At 37.4% G+C, this 21,723-nt stretch overlaps 1 protein-coding gene across 1 annotated transcript in view; it reads left to right on the top strand.

Moving 5' to 3' along the window:
- Bank1 (B cell scaffold protein with ankyrin repeats 1) overlaps positions 1 to 21,723 on the top strand; it is a 220,510-nt gene that overhangs the window by 39,779 nt on the left and 159,008 nt on the right. Inside the window, exon 4 of the mRNA XM_041679911.1 lies at positions 17,694 to 17,845. Within this exon, the coding sequence (XP_041535845.1) occupies positions 17,694 to 17,845 (152 nt within the window). The remainder of the gene's footprint in view (positions 1 to 17,693; positions 17,846 to 21,723) is intronic.

Consider the following 21,723-nt stretch of genomic DNA (forward strand, 5'->3'; position numbering starts at 1 on the left):
GTGATATATTATTACAGGGTGAAATGCTGTTATTTTTATTGATTTTAAATGGCAAATTTGATTTTAAGCTTAGTGCCACAATATAAAGAACAGAACAGAAGTTCTCATTCATCAGCTAAATTGCATTCCTGTGTAATTAAGTTCTGGCACTAATGTCATTGAAGGACCTCCCTCTGCGGTGCTCTGCCGTGTCACTGAGGGTGCTACATTCAGTTGCTTCCTTGTTTGCTCAACCTGCCTGTATCCTTCAAACCCCCAGCTTTGTGACTATGGTTTTGCCTCTACAGGGAAAGCGGGGAGCTGTTGTTTCATACTGGCCGTATTAGATGTCAAGGTTGATTCTTTTTCTTGGAACATATTTCTGTATCCTTTAGCTACCCCTACATTCTTGGACTCTGTCTTTAGTCTCTTAATGGGACAAACATTTCTTCTTTTACACATGGCCATTTGTCCACCCCAGATGGGTTACTACTTTTTACTGTTAGGTCCTCAGTGTTTCTCAGGTCTCTTCAAAGAAGGTCAGACTGGCTGTCTCTCCCACTTGACCCACATCTGCCTGTAAAGTTTATTTATCTTTGTATATAGCAACTATGGCTTTCCTAGTGCACTTAATGACATTCATTATCCAAGCAGCAATGCAACCACAGTCCGTGACCTTTAGCCATTTCTATACATAGATGGGCACGTGTTGCAGTTCTGTAAATTGAGGGAATACACCTCATCCCTTCCCACTATCCACAACAAGGTTGTATCTGTCACTGATGCACCTGAGGACCACAGTATTTCAACAAAGCAAGACAAGACAGAAATTCCTTGTTTTCAAGCACTCTGACCTTTAAAAATTCAATAAATTTGTGTGTGTGTGTGTGTGTGTGTGTGTGTGTGTGTGTGTGAAACGTGAGCACGTGTTTGTGTATGGATGCATAGGTCATGTGCACATATGTGTGCAGGCTGGAGATCAACATCAAGTGTCTCCCTCTGTCTTTCTTCACCTTCCATTCTGAAACATTGTGTCCCATTAAGCCACAAATTCATCGACCTGGCATGTTAGTTTTTAGCACCAGGGATCTGCCTGGCTCCAACCTCACCCACCTAGGCTGCAATAACAAATATATCCTGCTGTGTGCAAATTCTATGTGGATGTTTAGAATCTAAACTTCATGTGTGTGTGTCAGGCACATTGTCAACTAAGCCATTTCCCCAGCCCTCAAATTCAAAGATTGTGCTGATTATCTGTTATTCCATAGCAACTCTCTGCAAAACTTAGCTATTTAAAAACATAAATGAGAATAGTACACCAATTAGTAAGGTCCAGAAAGTGAAGAGTGGCTAAGCAGAGGTTCTGGGCCAGAATATGCTATGAGTCTATGTGTTTAAAACTGGAAACTTCTAAAGGTTCCAGTGTGTGTGTGTGTGTGTGTGTGTGTGTGTGTGTGTGTGTGTGTACTTGCACTCGCGTGCACACCTGTGCATGCTTATATGTGTGTGTGTTTGTATATGTATGTGTGTATGCATATGTTTATGTGACTGTTCATGTTTGTGTTTGATTGTATAGGGGAATCTCAGAATAGAACTTTAATTGTTGACAAATTTCTTTGTTATTATATCATCTGTTGGTTGTCTAAAAGTCACCTATAATAGACTCATGAAGGAGTTCCCTTGGAAGCAATATTTTTAAATTCTACCAGGTTCAAAATCCCTTATCTCTTGCCTTAAATTTGAACTACAATTTGACTCAGGACAGTATTACTCATGTTGTCCCTTATTCTAACATTGTAGAATACTGAGATTTGTAATGTCTGCCGAGCAAAGAAAGGGTCCTTGGTTGATGCATCATCTTAGTGGTTCCCTAGAATGGCTTTCACCACTCCATGTCCTAGATACATTACCCTAGGGCATGCTTTCTGGTTTTGTTTTTGTTTTTCTATTTCCTCAAATTTATTCCAGAAGCAGTTTGTTGAGTTAAAAATTTAATTTTTTTAGATTATTGTTATGGTTTTAATTTCCAAGAATTCATATTAAGAATTTATGGGATTGATTTTGATTGTGGTGCATTCCTCCCATTCTGTCTAATTCTTTCAGGCTTTTTAGTATCTGATTAATTTCATTAGTTTCTTTGACAGTTGCTGCTTCTTTTCAGGCATCTTACTTGCTCTTTCTTACTTCTAATTTCCTTTGAATTTTTATTGCATTTTTTTCTTTGCTCTTCACTTGTCTTAAGCACATTCCTCTCTTGATCCTGTCTTGGTCACCTCTCCTTGACACCTTGTACTTCTTATGAAAACAATTTGTAAATAATACCATTATTCATTACACATCGTGCTCAATTTTTGACAGCAGTAATCCGACTGGGTCTCTTTGTTCATTTTCTCTTCTTGTCTCTTTCTTTTAGTACTTTTCCAGTACATTAATCTTTTTAATATTGTAAAAAATATAATTGGAAAGTTATGAGGAAGTCTAAATAAAGTGCATATTTATGAGTATTGCATGCTACTTCTACTGAGGCAGAACAGTAAGGATTAAGTGATTCCTCACACCCAGAATTTCTACTTTCCCTGAATAACTCTCATTGGGTCATTTCCCCGCCCCCTCTGTGTGTGTCTGTGTCTGTTTGTCTGCCTGTCTGTGCAAGTGTCTGCGTACCATGTTGAATATGTAGACGTGAGAAGGCAACAACTTTTGGGAGTTGAAATTACCTTTTATATTTTATAGGGTAAAATCCTCTATTTATAGATTAGCACACTACAAATTTGAAGCTACTATTAACACTTATTCTCCCACATTTAAGTTTTAGACTTCAAAATTTTAAAAGTAATATAAATATACCAAATGGAAATATTAGAAAATCTGTAGGAAATAAGGAAACTTCTGAATATAAAAGACTGAATTGTCGGTTGATAGCTTCCGGGGGAGGAAAACTCAACTTATAAGAATGCAATCCAAATGGATTGAGCATACCTGTAAGTATATGCGAAGTACACTTTGGACTCAGGAGTTAAAGAAGCAAGACATGAAAAGTATTTGAGATGGGCTGGAAGATTGGTGTGGTTCTGGAAGGGATTAGGGGAGAAGTAGGGAGTAAATATGGTGTATGTTGATATGAAATTCTCAATGAATTACATATGTCTATTTAAAAGGCTGTTGAAATATAACAGAGATACAGGCATGAAACCAGAACGTGGCCAGTTTGGGGCATACACGATTTTGATGTAACGGGGTGGTCCACCTTACATTGCTTCAAACTGTTTAATGATTCATTTGCTCTGAGAAGCTTCCTTAGTGGCCAGCCTACTGTGTGTTTTATATTTCATACCACCCTTCATATTGAATATGTAAAGCCTGATTTTCCAAACAGAAGACAATAGAAAATGGATAAAATAGGACAAAAGATATGGAATTCAATTCCTATTATCCATTTTCGCCTTTGCTTCACACACTAGAGAAATTACACCAGAATAAGAAAGAAACCTTTTATTCGGAAGCATGCTGTGATAAAAAGGATAATAAAAATGCCAGGGAAGTCATGAAAATAATTAAATGTTTAATATATTCGCACAGACAAAGAAAAATCACAGGAAATTTTATAAAGTTTAATGAAAGAGAAATATATTTAATAATTATAATACTCAGGCAAAGTTTATAATTTTAAAAAGTTAAGTAGTGATTCATGTTTCATCTGAGTATTTTATTTCCTTTTAAGAAATTAAGAAAACTAAATTTCCTGTCTCCCTAATTCTCAAATGGAGACTAGCACGAATCCATGTGAGCTTCCTCCTCACTGCTTACAGCCACATGGACAGCATTTCTCCCCCTTTTCCTGTTCATCTCTTCATTTGGTTTTGCCTCTGCACATAAAATTTTAGTATTTCTAAGTTTTATGCATCACTGTGTAAAAGTAATATATATACCTACACACACACACACACACACACACACACACACATATCTCAAACATAAAAAACCCAGCAAGCATCCTTTTTTATTTAATCTCTTAATTTTTTTTGGAATTTCACATGAAATATTTACATACTATGTAACCCACTCCTTTCTCCTATTCCTTCTGTGCCCCTACCACTCACACTAAAATTTATGACCTCTCTTTTAATTATTATTGTCACACATATTCACTCATACAGTTATATATGTATATTCACACATAAATACAACCTGCTGAGTTCACTTAGTATTAATCATAAGCATAAAATACTGTACATGCATATGCATGCATACATACACTTGTATATATTACACATGTATTTTAAAATGGAATATGTTTAATACTGACCACTTGGGATTAAATAACCTATAAGGGGACTTGTCCCTGGAGAAGAGCAAAGCTCCTGCTCTAAGCAGTCATTGATTGTAATTCTTGATCTAGGAGTAGGGTGTTACAGTATTCTCCCTATTCACATTGACATATCAAATGACATTGGGAGTTATCGTTAATGGGTGTGTGCCTGTGTTATCTGTGTGTTTATGGTTGGTATATAGAAAAACTACTGATTTTTGTTAAGTTTTTTAATTCAATCTCCTTGTTTGTTAAGGGTCTTTTTGTTTGAGTTGTTCATCTCTTCTTGTTTAATTTTAGTGGTTTACACTAATGCACAGATTTGCCTGTTTCCTTTAACTTTTTTTGACTCAATGGAATACAGATTTTAAAAAAATTATTTAGGGTATCCTGAATTTCTTTAACACCTATTGTAATGATTCTTCATTTCTGATATGGCCCATTTGGGTAGTCTCTTCATTTCCTTTGGTTAGTTGAGCCAAGGGCTTGTCAATTGATGTTTATCTTCTCAAAGAACTACTTCTTAGATTCATCTTTTGTACTATTTTCTTTCTATTTCATTAGTTTCTGCTCTGCATTTAATTATTTCTTGCTATTTATTGAATTTGGTTCTGGTTTGTAGATGTTTATTCAAACTTTTGAGATGCATCATTAAAATATTTACTTGTACTCTTTCAGATCTTTAGATGTAAGGACTTAAATTATGAATTTCCCCCTAACTGCTGCTTTTAATGTGTTCCATATGTTTGGTTTTATTGTTTATTTACTTCCAGGAAATTTTAACATTTCATTATTAATTTCTTCCTTGGCTTACTTATCATTCTCTGAATGATTGTTTAATCCCTACAAGTCTGTGTGATTTCCAGAGATTCATTTGCTCTTGGTGTTTTGCTTATTTTTGTACTGTAGTCAGATAGGATGCATGGAGGTATTTAATTTTTCTGAGTTTGTTAAGATTTGTTTTGTGCCCTATTGTGCACCCTACTTTAGAGAGTAACATCCACGAACTACACAATAAAATGTTAATTCTTTACTGTTTGGGTAAAACATCCTATAGATGTCTGTCAGGTTCATTCAATATATTATATATAATATATTTTGATATCAAGTTTAATATCTTTCTTCCTAAAAGCCTTGAATTTTTAACGATTTAATGCCTTGAAATGCAATCCCATTATTTTGCCTTTATTCAACAGACATTAATACTACAACTTCTCCATAAACACTCTACTTCATTTCGTCGGTCTTCCTCTTGGACTTCATTGTTCCCCATCTGCAGGGCCTTTTTCTTAGTGTCTGATGTAGGTAGTGTCATCGCTGGGCAGGTGTTGTTGGGCTGTATAAGCAAATGTGCCAAGAAAGCCACAAGAAACAATCCAATAAGTAGCTTTCCTCTGTGGCCCTTGCTTTAGTTCCTGCCTTCAGGTTCCTTCTTCAAGTTTCTGCTTTGACAGTGGACTATGGTGCTAAAGTGAGAGGAAAATAAACCCTAGCCTCCCCAAGTTGCTCTTAGCCATGGTGTTTTATCACAGCGTTAGAAATCCTAACTAAGACACCTCCCCTCGATTAACCCCTTGGTCAGGCTCCTGCACAGCCTCATTCCTCTCACGCCTGTGTTTTTTACCCTTTCACACTGCCCTTCTGTGTTCATCTCTTCAGTCTCCTCTTGGACTTCATTGTTCCCCATCTGCCATCGGAAGTCACTCTTTCTAATCCCACTTACCAAGTGCTACCCCATTGTTCATCTCTAATAGCTCCCTTTGGGTATTTTATAAAAACCCATTCTTGATTTTATTATAGCTTGGCTTTCTCTTTTAATTTCTCCATGAACTTAGCACTAATTTGCAAGCACTCTCTGAGGATTGTTTCTGTTTGTTTTAATATTTTACCACTATAATCAATGTAACAGGAAACTTAATCTGTAGAAAGACCCAGAGGCCTAATTTCAATGTGTTTGCTAAAGAAATGATTTAGGTCTTTCTTTGCAAGAAATTGAATTTACACCTGAGATCTCTTTAAACTCTGTTATTGGCTTGTTCTTTGAGATTGTTTGTTAGCTAGAATCTATTCAGATCTTAAACCCTCATTGAGGCTCATTTCTGGGGAATCTGAAGACACAGTAGGCAGGCTGAGAAAATAAAAAGAAAATATTTTCCAAGCTTGAGTGTCCCTGATATATGGGAAAACCCCTTTGCTCATGCTCCAAGTCTCTCTGTATAAGGGGTCAGGGGCTTCTTCAGCCCTACACACTGGAAGGTCAGCCAGAGTGAGTGTGCATTCATGGGTGTGCACTGGGCAGCAGAGCTTGTGGTGACTTCTTTCTTATGTGGGCTGCTGAGAAATTTTCTTTCTTCATTTCTAGTCCATTCATGTGTGAAGTATTGTTATAAATAATGTTATTATTACAACCTTAGGTTTCATGCTGAAGAACTGGTTGTCCTAAATCTAAATCTCCACTTTGTTACATGTCTATAAATTCATTGTTTGGAATTCCTCATAAAGCCAAGAAATAATTCTTTTTTAAGTCCGGGGTGGACAAGGACTTTGAACAATTAAACATTTCAGCTAATCTGCATCTCCACACATACATTGCATGACAGGGCTTTTATGAGCCTTGATGCTGCACAACAAAACCCGCCTTTCTCTTTGCTTCCTCTTTCTGTGATTCATTCTTCCTTGTCAAAATCAATTTATGAAATAGAGCATCTCAAAATGGCTTAGTGGAGCGATAGTACAAAATTTATAGACATTCTAATGTAAAAGGGAAAAACTTTTAAAGATATTTTAAAGCACTATGAATAAAAGTTCTTTTTAAAAAAACACTGAAAGAAAAACTTATCTAGGTTGATAAGGGGAAGTGATCCCATGGCAACCTGAGATTTAGCTACTTTTGCAGAATAAGCCATCCATGGTCCTTTAAAGATCTTTTTAAAGACAAAATTTTATCTTCTCATCCTTCATGAGTTATCAAGGATAATAAGTAGCCTCATTTCATTGCAGGCAAGATGTGATCTAATTAAGTTTCATATTTTGTTGATATGCATGATGCTGCATATCAACAAGCTGAGTTCAGAAGCAGGTCAAAAATATTTATTTTTTTTTTAGCAGTGAAGCTTCAAGTACAAGAACACTTATTGATTTATTTGTGCTATAATGTCAGGTTAGAATAACATGAAGTATGGCACATTAATTAAATTGTAACAGTAACACAATGGCTGCTCCACAAACTATTATTTTGGGGTGTCTTTGGGGGACTCCATAGTGTCTTACTGTGGCAGTCTGTATTCCCAGTAGGAAGCTCTCTGGGTAGGTTGTCCACGGACCACCCCAAACCTGTGCATTGACTGTCGTTCAGGTGTATTTGAGAAAAAACCATGGCATCCGAACTCACTTGCCAAGAAAAGTTTCCTATTGACTACACCCACCTTTCATTTTCGCTAACATCATCTCCTCTAACTTAGTAAATAATGAAAGAATTGAGGAAAAAAATCTGAGATAGCTTAAAGCTTATTTACAAAGTCAATAACAACAAAAATGTTCATTAAATATATTCTAATAAAACTTATGTTAAATCTCCAGGCAGCTCGATGTGCGGAAATTGTCAAATTTAAAGGCATCCAAGAGGCAAAACAAGAGTTTTTTTTTTTTTTTGTTTTTTTTTCTCAGCAATTAAAGACACCGGCTTACATCATCATTGGTCAGTTCTGCTGAAGCAAACTTGTTTATCGGATTGGGAGGAAACTTTTTAGTAACTAATTTTTAGATAAAATACTTTGGTGTGGACCACTTGTTGGATGTATGCAGTAATTAAAAATTGGCTGAGAGTCACGGAGATGGCTCAGTATGTAAGGACAATTGCCAGGTAATCATAGAAACCTGACTTTCATCTCCACAATCCACAGTCCAGAGAACGGACTCCACAAAGTTGTCCTCTGACCCACAAACGTGTCTCTTGATACATGTGCCCATGTACATCATACACACGCACACACACACACACACACACACAAATAAATAAATAAATAAATAAATAGCCAAACAAACACACAAATAAATGGAACACTCCTTGAAGGGGTGATTTGTCCTTATTTATTTCAATAATTTAAGTTTTGGAGTATGTTAGAACTGAAACAATCCTCTCAAGTGTGTAGTTTTGCATAAGATTTACATGTGGATATCTTGTATAAAAGAGGCTCCTAGAGAGTTAGTCTGAGATAGGTGGAGTCTGAATCACTTTCTGTTTCTTTGGTGAATTTTGACTTTTACTTGTGGGTCACTGAATTCAAGTCCTTTCAAGTGTGGATGAAATATAGCCAGACAGGTGTTTTTAACAATTAATCCAACACTGTGATATACAGATAATCACGACAGTGCCTGAGGAGAATTAGATATTCTAATGGCATAGGAGATGTGATGAGGGCCTCAAGGAAAAATTAACAACAAGATGGATTATGAATGGCATGTTGGAAAACTGTTGGGAGGACAGACAGAGTCCTGCTTCAGACTGAAGTTTTGTACAACATTATCATTAATTATCATTATCTCTATATTGAAGAATCCCAAATGAACTCTTCCAGGCTAGCAATTTAGTGTTCTACTGTGTTCTAAACATGGCTTTCTGAAGGATACCGAGACCCTCAAAAGGCTCAATTTAATGAATATATTGTTTGAGGTGCCTGGGAGATGACTCATTGGGTCAAGGAACTTACCGCCAAACCGGATGACTTAAGTTCTATTCTGGCACCCGCCTGATGGAAGGAAAGAGCCAACTCACTCAAGCAAGCTGTTCTTTGACTCCATGCAACTGTGCATGGGCATGCATACTGTAATGTGGGTGTGCACACATGCAGATAAATAAATTACAACATTAAAATAGCTTTAAAATAGCTTTAATGTCACAAAGTGACAGGTTTTATTGTAGCATTTTTCTCAAACATATTCATGTGCGTGTGCGTGTGTGTGTGTGAGAGAGAGAGAGGAGAGAGAGAGAGAGAGAGAGAGAGAGACTTATTCATCATTAGTCCTCCACTGACTTCTTTTTTAAAATCAACTACATTAAATTTTTTATTATTCACTTTAGGAAAAATAACCAGACATGTTAATTTTTAAAAGTACTAATTCACAGAAAAGTTTAAAACACATTTTAAGAGAAATTACAAAGACATATTTTCATAGGGAAAACTACATGAGAAAAGTGACATGTTCTTTCATTTTTTTCAAAGATCACTGTTCAGTTTTAAGGAACTCAATTAGCTTCTTATATTTGCTTCAGCAATAGGATGTAAATGGAGAAAATCCTATCTTACCGCAATTTACAGTTAGTAAGACAGAACACTCTTCATTGCTGCACCCAGACTCCACAGCAGCTGTTTCAAAAAGCTCCAAATGTGACGAGAGCACCGTCTTTTATTCTGGGCTGCTCCTATGTTTGCACCCATGATTAACTCCATAGCATCATGCAGGCCACTTCCAAAGTACTGTTGGAACAAGTTACACCAATCTTCTAAATATTGGCATGCTTCATCACAGTCCCCCAAGATCACATAAATGAATCTCTTTATTGCTCCAATCAGAAAAGTCTTTGGAAGTTTTGTGGGTCTTCTAAAAATTCTATCTTTCCATAAAAATGCAAAATTTCTCAGTGACAATGAAGATTATTAGTTTTCATTAAAATGACAGGTGCACTTCAAGGTTTCTCTAGAAAATGTCTGTCGGATCTCATCTTCATGACCATAGATGTGTCTGCTCATGGTCCTTTTGACTGCATCTTGAGAATGGTCTGGTGATTTCGTTACTACCACCCGCTGAACTTTACATGTGGACTTCCTTAGACAGCTATTGACCTTTGGCAGTAGACAGGCAGTATACACGCTAACACACAGAATGTGAGCAGGTCAGATAAAATCAGGCTGAAGGACTTAGATCAGCAGAACCTGACCGATATGAAGCAACAGTGTTCAAATGCAGGACATCATCCTTTGTGGGCAGGGAGTGATTGGGCTGGTCCTGATGTTGCTACCATTACTTCCTGTAAACAGAGGCTTCCCAGGCCTCAGTAGGAGGGAGTTCAGCTGGACCAGTGGCTTCTGGAGTTTAGGAGATGGCAAGCAGGGCTCAGCAGGGCTAAGGGAAGGCGACTGGAGTTTGGAAGCAGACAGTGGAAATAGCCCATAGAGAGGGCTGTGCAGGAGGCCCCTACTCAAAACAAATGAAGTACCCTGAGGGTCTGAGAAGCCCATGAGTTCACTCCGGCAGATAATAGTTTGTATACCTTCCAGCAAGAGTGATAAAAACTTCATTACCACTCACACCAAAGCATCAGGTATCAGGGTACCAGAGGCAAAATTATCCCTGCATCACAGACTATACTAGCTTTTCCACACAAATTTAATATTAAGTTTAAAGAGAATCAACCTGTTTTTATGTAATAAAACTATCTCCAAGCAAAACTACAGAATAGCCGTAGAAGTAAAACACCTAGAATTCACATCTGGCAGCAAATTAAAAATGACCCAGCATGCAAAGAAGGAACTTTTCCCTCATAAGCAGGAGAAGCATCTGTTGTAAAGGACTCGATTCCAGCATGTGTAGAGATCCAGCTGATACAGTAAGAAATCAAATGATACAACTAAAACATCAGGCAAGGAATTTAAATAAATGTGTCGCCAAACAAAACCTGCAGAACATGAGTAAGTAAGGAAAGTGTTGTCAATGCTATGATCATTTGGGGAATAAAAATTAAAAACGCTACATACACAGCCACTATAAGGGCTGAAAAGGGCAACACCGTTATTCAGCAGATGGTAGATGCTTGACTCTCTATTGCTTTTATACTATAGTACAATGACTTGTAGATTGCTGTGTTAGGAAAATTGTCTTTTCTTTATAGAGCCCTTGGTCATTGTTCTAGGACACCCTTCCTCACCAGGCTTCATATTGTCTGCTTCCAATTAGCAAAAAATGAATGTTTGCTAATTCATTGCTGTCTCTTCCCTTGCCTTCATAAAAAAAAAAATAGTTCTATTCCTACTCTTTGTTTTAAAGATTGTACCATTGCCACCATGGCTCCAAGCTGTCACACGGACTATACTCTCTCCCAGCTCAGCTGTACCTCTGCCTTATAAATATCCATTCTCTCATCTGTGGACCGAGACCTGCATCTGTCCTTTCAGGATCTGCTCTCAAAATCTTCCAGTCAGTGGCCTGGGTCTTTCTTCATTGTGTTTCTTAGAAGATCACCAGGTGAGGTGATTCTCCACCGCCTGTGGAACACACTTAAAGTCCTTTAGAGTAGTAAGAGAAGGCCTCCTTATCTAATTCTACCTGAAATGTCTCTAATTAGCAACAGGACGTAGAGACCCTACAATGATTTTTCCCCCATTAATTTAAACAATAATTAGTTGATTCTAACAATAAAGGTATAATGATAACCTAGTACATTTAAGAAAAAGGCGAGTAGTACTGTTTTAGCTTTCTAGAATTTGTCAAAGTCTGAAAAATTATTATGTGCCAACTTTAACATTTAGGGATTGGATATCTGCCTTTTTCTTTCTCTAAGAAACTAATGGTTCATTATTATTTTAGAATTCCAATTAAAATGATGGATTGTTTGAAATATATATTACTCAAAAAGTATGAATTATGAATGTGAGTTCAGGTATCTGATCCTTTACATAAGGAATTTCTTTGTCCTAAAGTGCTTCTCTGGTTTATATAACTGAATAAATAGTTGGACTTTTTTTTAATGAGGTTGTAGAGGCCCAGGTTTCAGGGTTCTCAGTTTTTGATGCATATTCTAATTCTTTAAAGATTTTTTATTTGAATCAATTTACCATTTAATAAATTTCTATTTTGCTTTATTTTATTGTCTACTTTTTCTTATTTTCTTTCTTCTTGGTCATTCTTATATCTATTGAAAGTGAAGCAGTGGACTTCTGCATTAAAGACATCACCCCCAGGCTTTCCTGAACATCAGCTCAAATATCAAAGTGAAGAATCTCTAAAGAGGCAATCCTTGATATGTACAGGTAGTTGACTCCTGAAGCCCAGAAGATGCCCACACCCCTTATATAAATGATGCAGGTCTGACTTGCACCTCCCAAATGAATTTTCGCCCCAGTCCTCTAGAGTCCAACTCTTACAACAGTACTTCAGACACAACATAGCATATTATCTCTTATGTAGTTTATGTCTTCATTTGGTTTTCTAATAGTCTATGGAGCAAGCACTGTTAGAGGAACTTTAGCAAGGCCACCATCATTTACTGGTTATGACTCCACATTTATCACAAATCGTTGTTCTAAGTAGTGACAGCCAATCAGAAAACCACGGCCACTCTTCTAGAATGCTTTGCCAAATGCCCGACAGTTCAATGGGGACTAATGAGCATGCTTACACACAGACTGTCACCTCTACATAAATCAGCAGTCCTAGCTAGAATGTCAGCCTAATGTTAATTAGGGTAGACTCTTATGCTATGGCCGTAACTGATTCCTAAGACACGGCCTCTGAGGTCACTTGTTTGTAACGCCTGTAAAAGAGTTGTGTCTTTGAGTCTATCGGATCATCCTTGTGATAACTCTACCAACATGGGATGGAGACAGTTGTAATCATATGTCTCTAGACATTGCCTAGCTTGTCTGTCTGGTTCCAGAAATAACCAGTTGTGTGACCGTGGGGTTGTGAAGCAACGGCTCAGACTACCTTATGATTCTGTTTAGAGCTGGCATGCTTCTCCCTTTCCTTGTTTTCTCTGTCAGACCTGTTACTAGCTTTGTTTTTCTCCCAGCAGTTGACCTAAGCTGTATTCTATTTTTACTCATGTTGTTTGCTCTTCCCTGTGTTCGATTGCAAACCTGAAGAAGCAAAGCTTATAGAAATATTCTTAGCAACCAGAATAATTCATGATACAGAGATGGTTGAAAAATGTTGATTAAACAATAATTTTTTTAAATTTATTTATTTATTAAAGATTTCTGTCTCTTCCCCGCCACCGCCTCCCATTCCTCCCCCCCGTTAGGTCCCCCCCCCCCATCAGCCCGAAGAGCAATCAGGGTTCCCTGCCCTGTGGGAAGTCCAAGGAACCCCCACCTCCATCCAGGTCTAGTAAGTTGAGCATCCAAACTGCCTAGGCTCCCACAAAGCCAGTACGTGCAGTAGGATCAGAAACCCATTGCCATTGTTCTTGAGTTCTCAGTAGTCCTCATTGTCCGCTATGTTCAGAGAGTCCGGTTTTATCCCAGGCTTTTTCAGCCCCAGGCCAGCTGGCCTTGGTGAGTTCCCAATAGAACATCCCCATTTCTTAATCTATACATGGAGGGAATTATTATATACCCTGTAGAGTTGGTAGAATATAAATAATAAATCAAAAATTATATTGGCATACAATAAATATTCTGCCATTGTTATTAATATTCCTGAAAAAATTGTTTATAAAATTTTAAATCAGATTCCAGTTTAAAATTTTCTTTCTTTAGGAGAATGAAGTCTTCATTATGAGGCCATTCTAGCTTGCTAATGGTGCAAGTAATTATTTTTGGTGACACACAATACTTTTCCTGAAAGTCATTGTCAATTGTCAGTTGCTATTCCACCTATTATGAGCACCCAGGTTTGAGCACTCACACATCCCAAAGCCCACAGAGAAGTACTGGCCAGTACTTCTTATAGTCTCTGCTAACTTTGAGAAATTAGAAAATATACCAGGCTCCACACATTGCATTACTTAATATTTATGTCTAATATGTTTTGTCTAGGAGAAATTTTATTCAAATGAAGCAAATTGCTTCTTTCCCAGTAGCAGTTGCAAGTGGGGAAGTCCCAGTATTTTGAATTGTTACTAAGTTAGATTTTAATTTGTTACCAGGAGCTTTGACTTCCTAGGGCTTCTACTAGTTTGATTTGTTTCATGAGCCCCTGCTGGTCCATGCTGTGGGTCTGGGGTTTCTTTATTTTTGGAAGTCAATCTTTAAATTATGCTTTACAATTATGTATTGGGCTCTATTTTCTCTTTCTGGGCATCTGTGTTCATCTAATTTCTGATTAATATCAGACTTTCAGAACTGTTTAAAGTTTGTTCTAACTCGGTGAAACATGTTAATATCTAGTGCTCCAAAGCAATTAATTTCCTTAGCTAATCTATTATATCTTGCTTACATATTGTAGAAGGCAATAGATGCATAGATTTTGTCTTAGTCAATTTATTCATTGATTTGAAACAAAATGTGTAGAGTCAATTCTATAGATTATTCTGTAAAATACATTTCAATGAAGAAAAATCATAATTTTGCATATAACTTATGATATATAAATATATATGTGTGACTGACACTCTACCTGCTGCATTAAGAGGGCCACAACGTATGCACATATATGATAAAACCTGGAATCTAGAAATAGCCACTACTATGATTTTGATATAGAAATGGTTAGTCTATTCTCATTCCTTCAAGAATATGAATGTCTTGAATTTCCATCGCATAGTTCTGCATACACATATACACTTACACACACATATTGCTGTATGAACCTTTAAGTTGACAATTTAGTAACTTGTATTTTTCAAATTATGCTATAAAAGTGTTTCTTAATGTTAAATATTCTCTGATAGAATTTTGTTAGGGACATCTTTTGTCTAACAACATGTTTTTTGTTTTTGTTTTCCTGTTGCTTATCTTGTTTCTAGTTTTCTGTTCACAATCATAGAGCTATCTCTTCTTGTACCTCTATGGTTTCCTTAGGATAAATAGTTCTTTATAACCCAACATTACAAAATATTCCTTTGCAAAAGCCCAACGCATTGGTATGGTATGGTAGAATGACTTGTTTTACAGTGTATTAAGTAAAGTCACCCTCTTGATTCTTTCACCAATTAAAATCCATTGTTTCATTCAACTTCGAACTATTTGAATGCAGAGACAGAGATGGCAGAGGCACAAGACTACTCAGGAAACAGATTGAAATTGTGAGAGAAGTAAAGGCTCGTTATTATTTGTTTTAAACAAGACCAGAATTTTTAGGAATCTGGAAATGTGGAAGTTTGTGCCCTTACTCTTCAACTTTCATAAAACAGAGCAAGACGAGGCAAAAAGCAATGGTTCCTTCTCAGAAGGGGCTGCAGTCTGCTCCATCACCTCCTTTCTCAGCTCTTCCAATCCTCATCCTCATTCTTTGTCTGGACGTGATTGATGGAAAGCTCCATGGTGGTCGTAGCTTCTCGAGACCCATAGTTGGGGTAGAAGCAGAGATTTTCTTATAGATTTCTACCAAGGCTGCGTGTTTTAGTATTGCAGTAACTTTTGGGTAAAGACTAAGATTGGTACTGCACAAAGGAAACCGTGAACAAAGTAAAAGTAGTTTTTTTTTTCTTTTTCTGTCAAAAGGGTATATCAGAAACCAAACTGGACTAGCAAGCACAATGGACCAAAACGACCTTGTCTCTTCCCACCTGCATAGGTGGTGGCTGTGTTTCACTGCACTTCCATTAGCTCGACTTCACAGTCTGATGAGCTGGGGCAATCAGCACGGGGCAGGTGCAGGATTTGGTACCTTGGGCTGTCTATACCTTTGGTAGGAAGTAAGAACAATGGCAGCCAGTTGTTCCTCATAATTACCACAGCCTACCTTTGGAAACTCTGGAGTCCCTCCGCACCTATGAGAAGTAGCATGTGATCTTTTCTGACAACTTTTTTTATATGCTAACTTTGTAAAGCTTTGCTTAAGGCTCTCTGGACCTTGCCTTCTGCCCTTTACACCTGCCAGGTAATGAGGACAAAATTCTAACTCTAGTCTCGCCCTGAGTATTGTGGACTCCTCTTCATCTTCATTCCCTTTAGCCAGAAGACCACCAGGAACATACCTAGCCTTGATTATTTGTGTGTTATATTTATTTTAATGAAGCAAATGCATGCATGGAGAACCATGAGTTATCTCACTACAAATGTATTAGAAAAGCACATCAAATTGGGCTACTGTCGTGTGAACTGCAAGGGAGCCAAGCAGACAGGACTATAAAGTACTTGTTCCAGGAAATGTAACAAATAGCTGGATAGTTGTTCTCCATGGTGGGAGGATTCTTTCCTTGAAAGACATAAACGTACTCCCTCCTTAAAAGGCCCAATGATGACAAACTGACATAAGATTTCAGCAAAGTTGACTTCTTGGAGTCAATGAGTTTATTGTGCTTATAGGGCAAGGGGCTATTTACAGAAACATGGGGACTCCAAAATAACATCACTGGAAAGTCTTTGACAGGTATGGGTGATGGCAATTCCTTTTTTGTTTGCAATTCTCTTTGAGCTGACCCTAAAAGCTACAGATGTCACCCATTCTGAGAATCTTAATTTCATCCCTATGGATGGAAACACTTTGGGTTTTAAGACAATGAGTAGTTTGAAAAACTAAAGTTATTATTTACCACATTCTTTTACTTTCAATTGAGAACAATACATGAATAATTGAGAGTAAATGTTGTTACTAAGTGTTAAACTAGACAAAAACCAGTCACTTCACCCCCTCTCTATGCTCTGAAAATCATATTAATATGTTTCCTTGTTCCTAGAAGTTCCATAAAGAAATAATTTGTATTGAATCACTTATGTTCATAGGACACTTAAACATTTTGATTAGCACCCTTATTTTTATTTACATGTGTGTATGTATATGTATGTATGTATGTATGTATGTATGTAAGAATATGCACATATGTATGAGTGTCTAAGGAGGCCAGAAGAAGTCAGATTCCCTGGAGCTTGAGCTACAGACAGTTATGAACTGCGTAATAATGGGTGCTGGAACTGAACTGGGTCCTCTGAAAGAGCAGTAAGGACTCTGACCTGCTAAGTCACACAGTCAGCCCCGTATATCACTATTAAACTTAGCATCTAGTGTTATTTTACTTAATAGTTGTTCCATAATTGTATTCTAGCCCAGCCTGCTCTGGAACTCATGTAACACATGCTGGACTTGAACTTTTAGCATACATACCTTTTTCTCGTTGCAAATGCTGGGATTACAGGCATAATAACCATTCCTAGCTTATAATTAGTATTTAAAATTAGAATGTATGTCTATAAGTTAGTATACTGGCTAAAAATTCTTCTAACTGAATTTTTTCTTTATAATTTTCAAGGTAAATAAATTTTCTAATATTCCACTGGTTTATTAATGGCAGTATAAAAATGTGATATTTGGAATTTCTGTGAACATTTAACCAACTGATGTGGCTTAGTCATAAGTGCTATAATGGTATTTAGTCAAGAAATATTATTTAAATGATAAGATGCTTACTTCTACTACCCTAGACTCAGCTTCTACACTTATGAAACCTTTTCCACAGCAATTGGGTGGGGGTTTTTTTGGTAGTATATAGAATGAAAATAATCTGTATTCTTGCAATTTTCCTCAGGTTCTGAAGACTACCTTGAGGTCAGCATTCCAACAGACCCAAAAGCAAAATATTCTGAGGAGACAAGTAGACAGAAGGGAGCTGAAGACCAAGAAGCTTCCAGAGTGTCTGTGCCTCTGGCCCTAGTGCTCCCTGGGGAAATTCCATGTGAGGTCAGTGATGACAGCCTTTATTACATGCCCTTTTGTTTTAATAGACACTAAATTTCACTGTGATGTAATTTGCACAGTTAACCTAGCATTTTGGTTTATTCTTTTTCACAACTACAATGTCAGAACCTAGAATAATATCAGGTACCCAGTAGGCATTTAATATATCTTTGCTGGCTAACTGGACATTGGAGAATCTCCAAATGCTTTATTTTATCAAATGTTATTGACATTTTAAAATGATATATACAGAATACATATATTAAGCTACTTTAATAACTGCCACAATAAGCAGATAAAGAATTTTATTTTCCAAAAGAGAGACCCATTGTTGAATAGAACTTAAAATTACTTATTTTTCACCACCAAATGTATTGTTGAATGATGACATCATTGAAGATGGAAGAATTAATTTCCCACGAATAGAAATACGATTAGAAGGAGGATTTGAGGAAAGTAACAATATAGAAGCATTCTTGTATTTCTTCTCCTATGCTTTTCTTGGATTGATCCCTTAAAATAAACCACTAGAAGGGTTTGAGTCTTGGTGCTGGTCCTCAAGGTCTATGGTGTCCTTGAGTGAAAAGGGCAACAGTATAAAAGAGCCCCAAGGGAGATGCATGAAAAGTCCTTTTGGAAGGAGCTGGCAGATTTACATGACCTGACATCAGGAGGTCTCTGATGTCTGCTGATGGTAGGTCCCCAACCCTGTGGTCAGAGAATCTAACCATTCTGTAAGGTTCCTCAAGTTTGCATCCCTTCCTTCTACCCTGCAGACTGTTGGAACAACTCCTTTAAGTCACTTCACTGCCAGTGCTAGAGGAAGGAAAACCACTCAGACACTACTACAGGAGTGCCAGAAATTTGAACTGTGTACATTTGAGATACCAGGCACAGATGCCCAGGCAAAGACAAATTGCCGCATGGGTAAAGGAATAGGTAGCTGAAGCTGGGAAGAGAAAAGCTAAGAGCCAAAGATGTCAGCTGCTACGGTGTCAGAAATAATGGAAGAAATGGGAAAGAACTGTAATAAAAGCAATGTGATCTAGTCTCAAAGAGATGAAATCAAAGTAGGAAATAACTCGAAGAACAAAAATAGCTCCCTGGGAGTTATGCAATGAGTCTAAATAGCTACTTTTAAAAATATCTGCAACAGTAAAATTTGAGTATTATAAAACCCTCCCCTCATTACTCACACACAAAACTGAAGTCCAATAGCAAGCTTTGGCTGTCCTTAGGCGGACATACCCTATGCAGACGGCAAGGCAGGGGTTCTTTCAGAAAAGTAGCCATAGGCTTTTTTTTTTTTGAAAATTTATGGATATAGGTAGAATTTTTCAAGCATTATAAAGTTAAATTATTTCAATATAAAATCTATCTTCAGAACCCTACTATATATATAAAAACTAGACGTCAAAAGATCATATAAAATACCTTAAATCCAAAATTATACTCCAACATTTCAGAATAATCTCATCCTTTGGAACAAAAATAGTTATCCCAGACAAATCTTGGGCTCTCAGTAAGTAGATCTTAGTACAGTCTGAATCCATATACTGGTGCCAGGCACTGCAGAAAAGACCATTGCATTTCTGGTTTCCCTGGAGAATGTTCAGTATATGCCAATTGTCTGAAATGACAACCTTTGAACTCCACCATATTTCTGAGAAGTCTTCTAGATAGTGGGTGGGCAAAGACCAGAGAACAATGCCCTGTCTCCTAAGAAAGTAGCAAAAGAGGTGTCTATGGAATCCTAAAAGTTCCATAAATTATCAGTGCCAGCTCTGACAGTTCCTAGGCAGTTGGAAGTGGGCCTTATTCACTGCTAGCACTGTTGATACCCATGTAGCAGTTTTGTTTCCATCCTGCTGACCATGTGTTCAATGGGACCACAGTCTTCCTTCCCTATCATGCGAGTTACCTTGCCCCTCCCCCATTGTTCCTTGATGTACAATTGCTGCATCTTCCTCTCACTGTCTGCTCTTGTTCCTCAGAAGCAGCTTTTATCCATCACTAACTGAGATGCATTTTTAAGCTGTTTTCTGTCTGTGATCCTATGAGCTGGGGAGCATTGATCCTTCTGCTGAGTAACCTTTCCCAGCATCTTTCTTTCCACAGATTATCAATTTTCTAAGCCTTGACAATCTTACACTGCTTTAAAGATGGTCGAAAAATATTATTTTTCTCTTTGACATTGACCCATTGTTCTATTTATAAGGGTTATTCCTTAACTGTTTGAGAAAAAAATATGTAGGTGCTGTCTGTGTTAGCTTAAACCTGTTTCATCAAAGAGCCCTTCTTTAAGTTTCTGTGGGATTGCATACTTTCTTCTATTTTAGTATTCTAAGCCTGTTTTACTTCTTTATTTTCTGTACACTCTGGATTTTGTATTGTGGAGTGACAAATCATAAACAATATGGTGTTAGTTAGGTCTGCCAAAGGTATCTGTTGTTCAAATAGAGCATCAATGTTTACTTACCTTCCTGATAAAATCCACCTGGAAGGCATTAGCTCAATGATAGTATCTAGACCAGCATCTCTTGTGTAGGCTGTCCTCTGCTTCAAAGATGTGACCGTATAAAAGTCTTTGACAAATTCCCTTGGGGTAGTGGTTCTCCACTGGGAAAGGATTTGCCTTTCTTTTATGTGGGGAGATGTAGGAAAATCTGCAAGCATCTCTGATTATCACAGTTGCTGCTGACATCTAGTTGATAGAAACCTGGAAGCTGTGAGCATTACATAATGCATAAAGCATACTTGTGACAGTAGCTTATCTCATCCAAAGTAGCAATCCTGCTAACGTTAAACCCTGTCTCTGAGTGTACACCTGCAACAAATGAGTCACCTTCACTTCTCTCTAGTGGTGGCACCAAAAACTCCTGTCCCTTCCTGTGGCTTCTGTGACATTGGCAAGGTTGTCCTGTATTCCCTCTGTGAAAAGTGTTTGATCTTTAGTCATGAGTCCACCAACGCCTTTCACACATTTTACACAAAGCTTTCAGGACTGCAGTCTGTGCTCCGAATCCTTCCTGTTCCTGCTATTTCTGAGTCCCCATCAAGAATTTGGTGAGGATGTCTCCATTTCCTCAACAGAATCACCACTTCAAGACTGGTTAAGATTCTTTCCTTCATCTTTTTTTTTTATCTGCGTGGAAGATCCTTCATTAATCACCATCCTTCCTTTTTCCATTCCTTTCTCTGCTATTATGAGACAAACAAATGTCAAGTGCACAGCAAGTTGCCGGTGCAGCAAGTTTACCAAGTCCCATGAACCTATCTTTCTTTAATGGGTATCTATAAAGTAGTTATGAATATGTGAAAATGCCATAGTTCACTGTGCCAAAGCCTTCGTGAGCTATCAGTGATCTACTGGGATCTCACCGTTCTACCTGTGTTTAAATCTCAGCCCAAAGATGCAAACAAAACCTCACTACATATGTGTTTTTATTATAGACCAAATTGCACTCTTTTTGTTGAAATCTCAAGTTTTGTGAACAGTACAGAAACCTTTAAAGTTTATAAGTAGTAACGATCATAAACAATTTTCTCTATTAATTCTTAGATACCCAGTAAAGGGGCACAAACAAAGGGGTCAAGCAATGAAACACAAGATGGCAGCCTCATAACTAGTAAACACACATTTATAAAATTTTAATATCCTACAGCTTTTTTTTGAGTCAAGTTTACCCATGCTACTAAAGACAGATCTCTCCTGGGTTGGACTGTTTACTGCAGCAAGATGCAGGAGTATGTAAAGCCCCACATAGAGGGTGGTAAGGAATTCAGCCTAGCAGACTCAATTCATTGCTCTCATGTTTTTATAGAAGTATTCCATTTTAATTTTTAGAACATTGGAGAATCTGCCATGTTCATAATGTTCA

Source organism: Microtus oregoni, unplaced genomic scaffold (genome assembly GCF_018167655.1).
Source record: "Microtus oregoni isolate MIOR12 unplaced genomic scaffold, Mior012 000000F_ref0000247, whole genome shotgun sequence".
In the NCBI taxonomy this organism is placed as follows: domain Eukaryota; kingdom Metazoa; phylum Chordata; class Mammalia; order Rodentia; family Cricetidae; genus Microtus; species Microtus oregoni.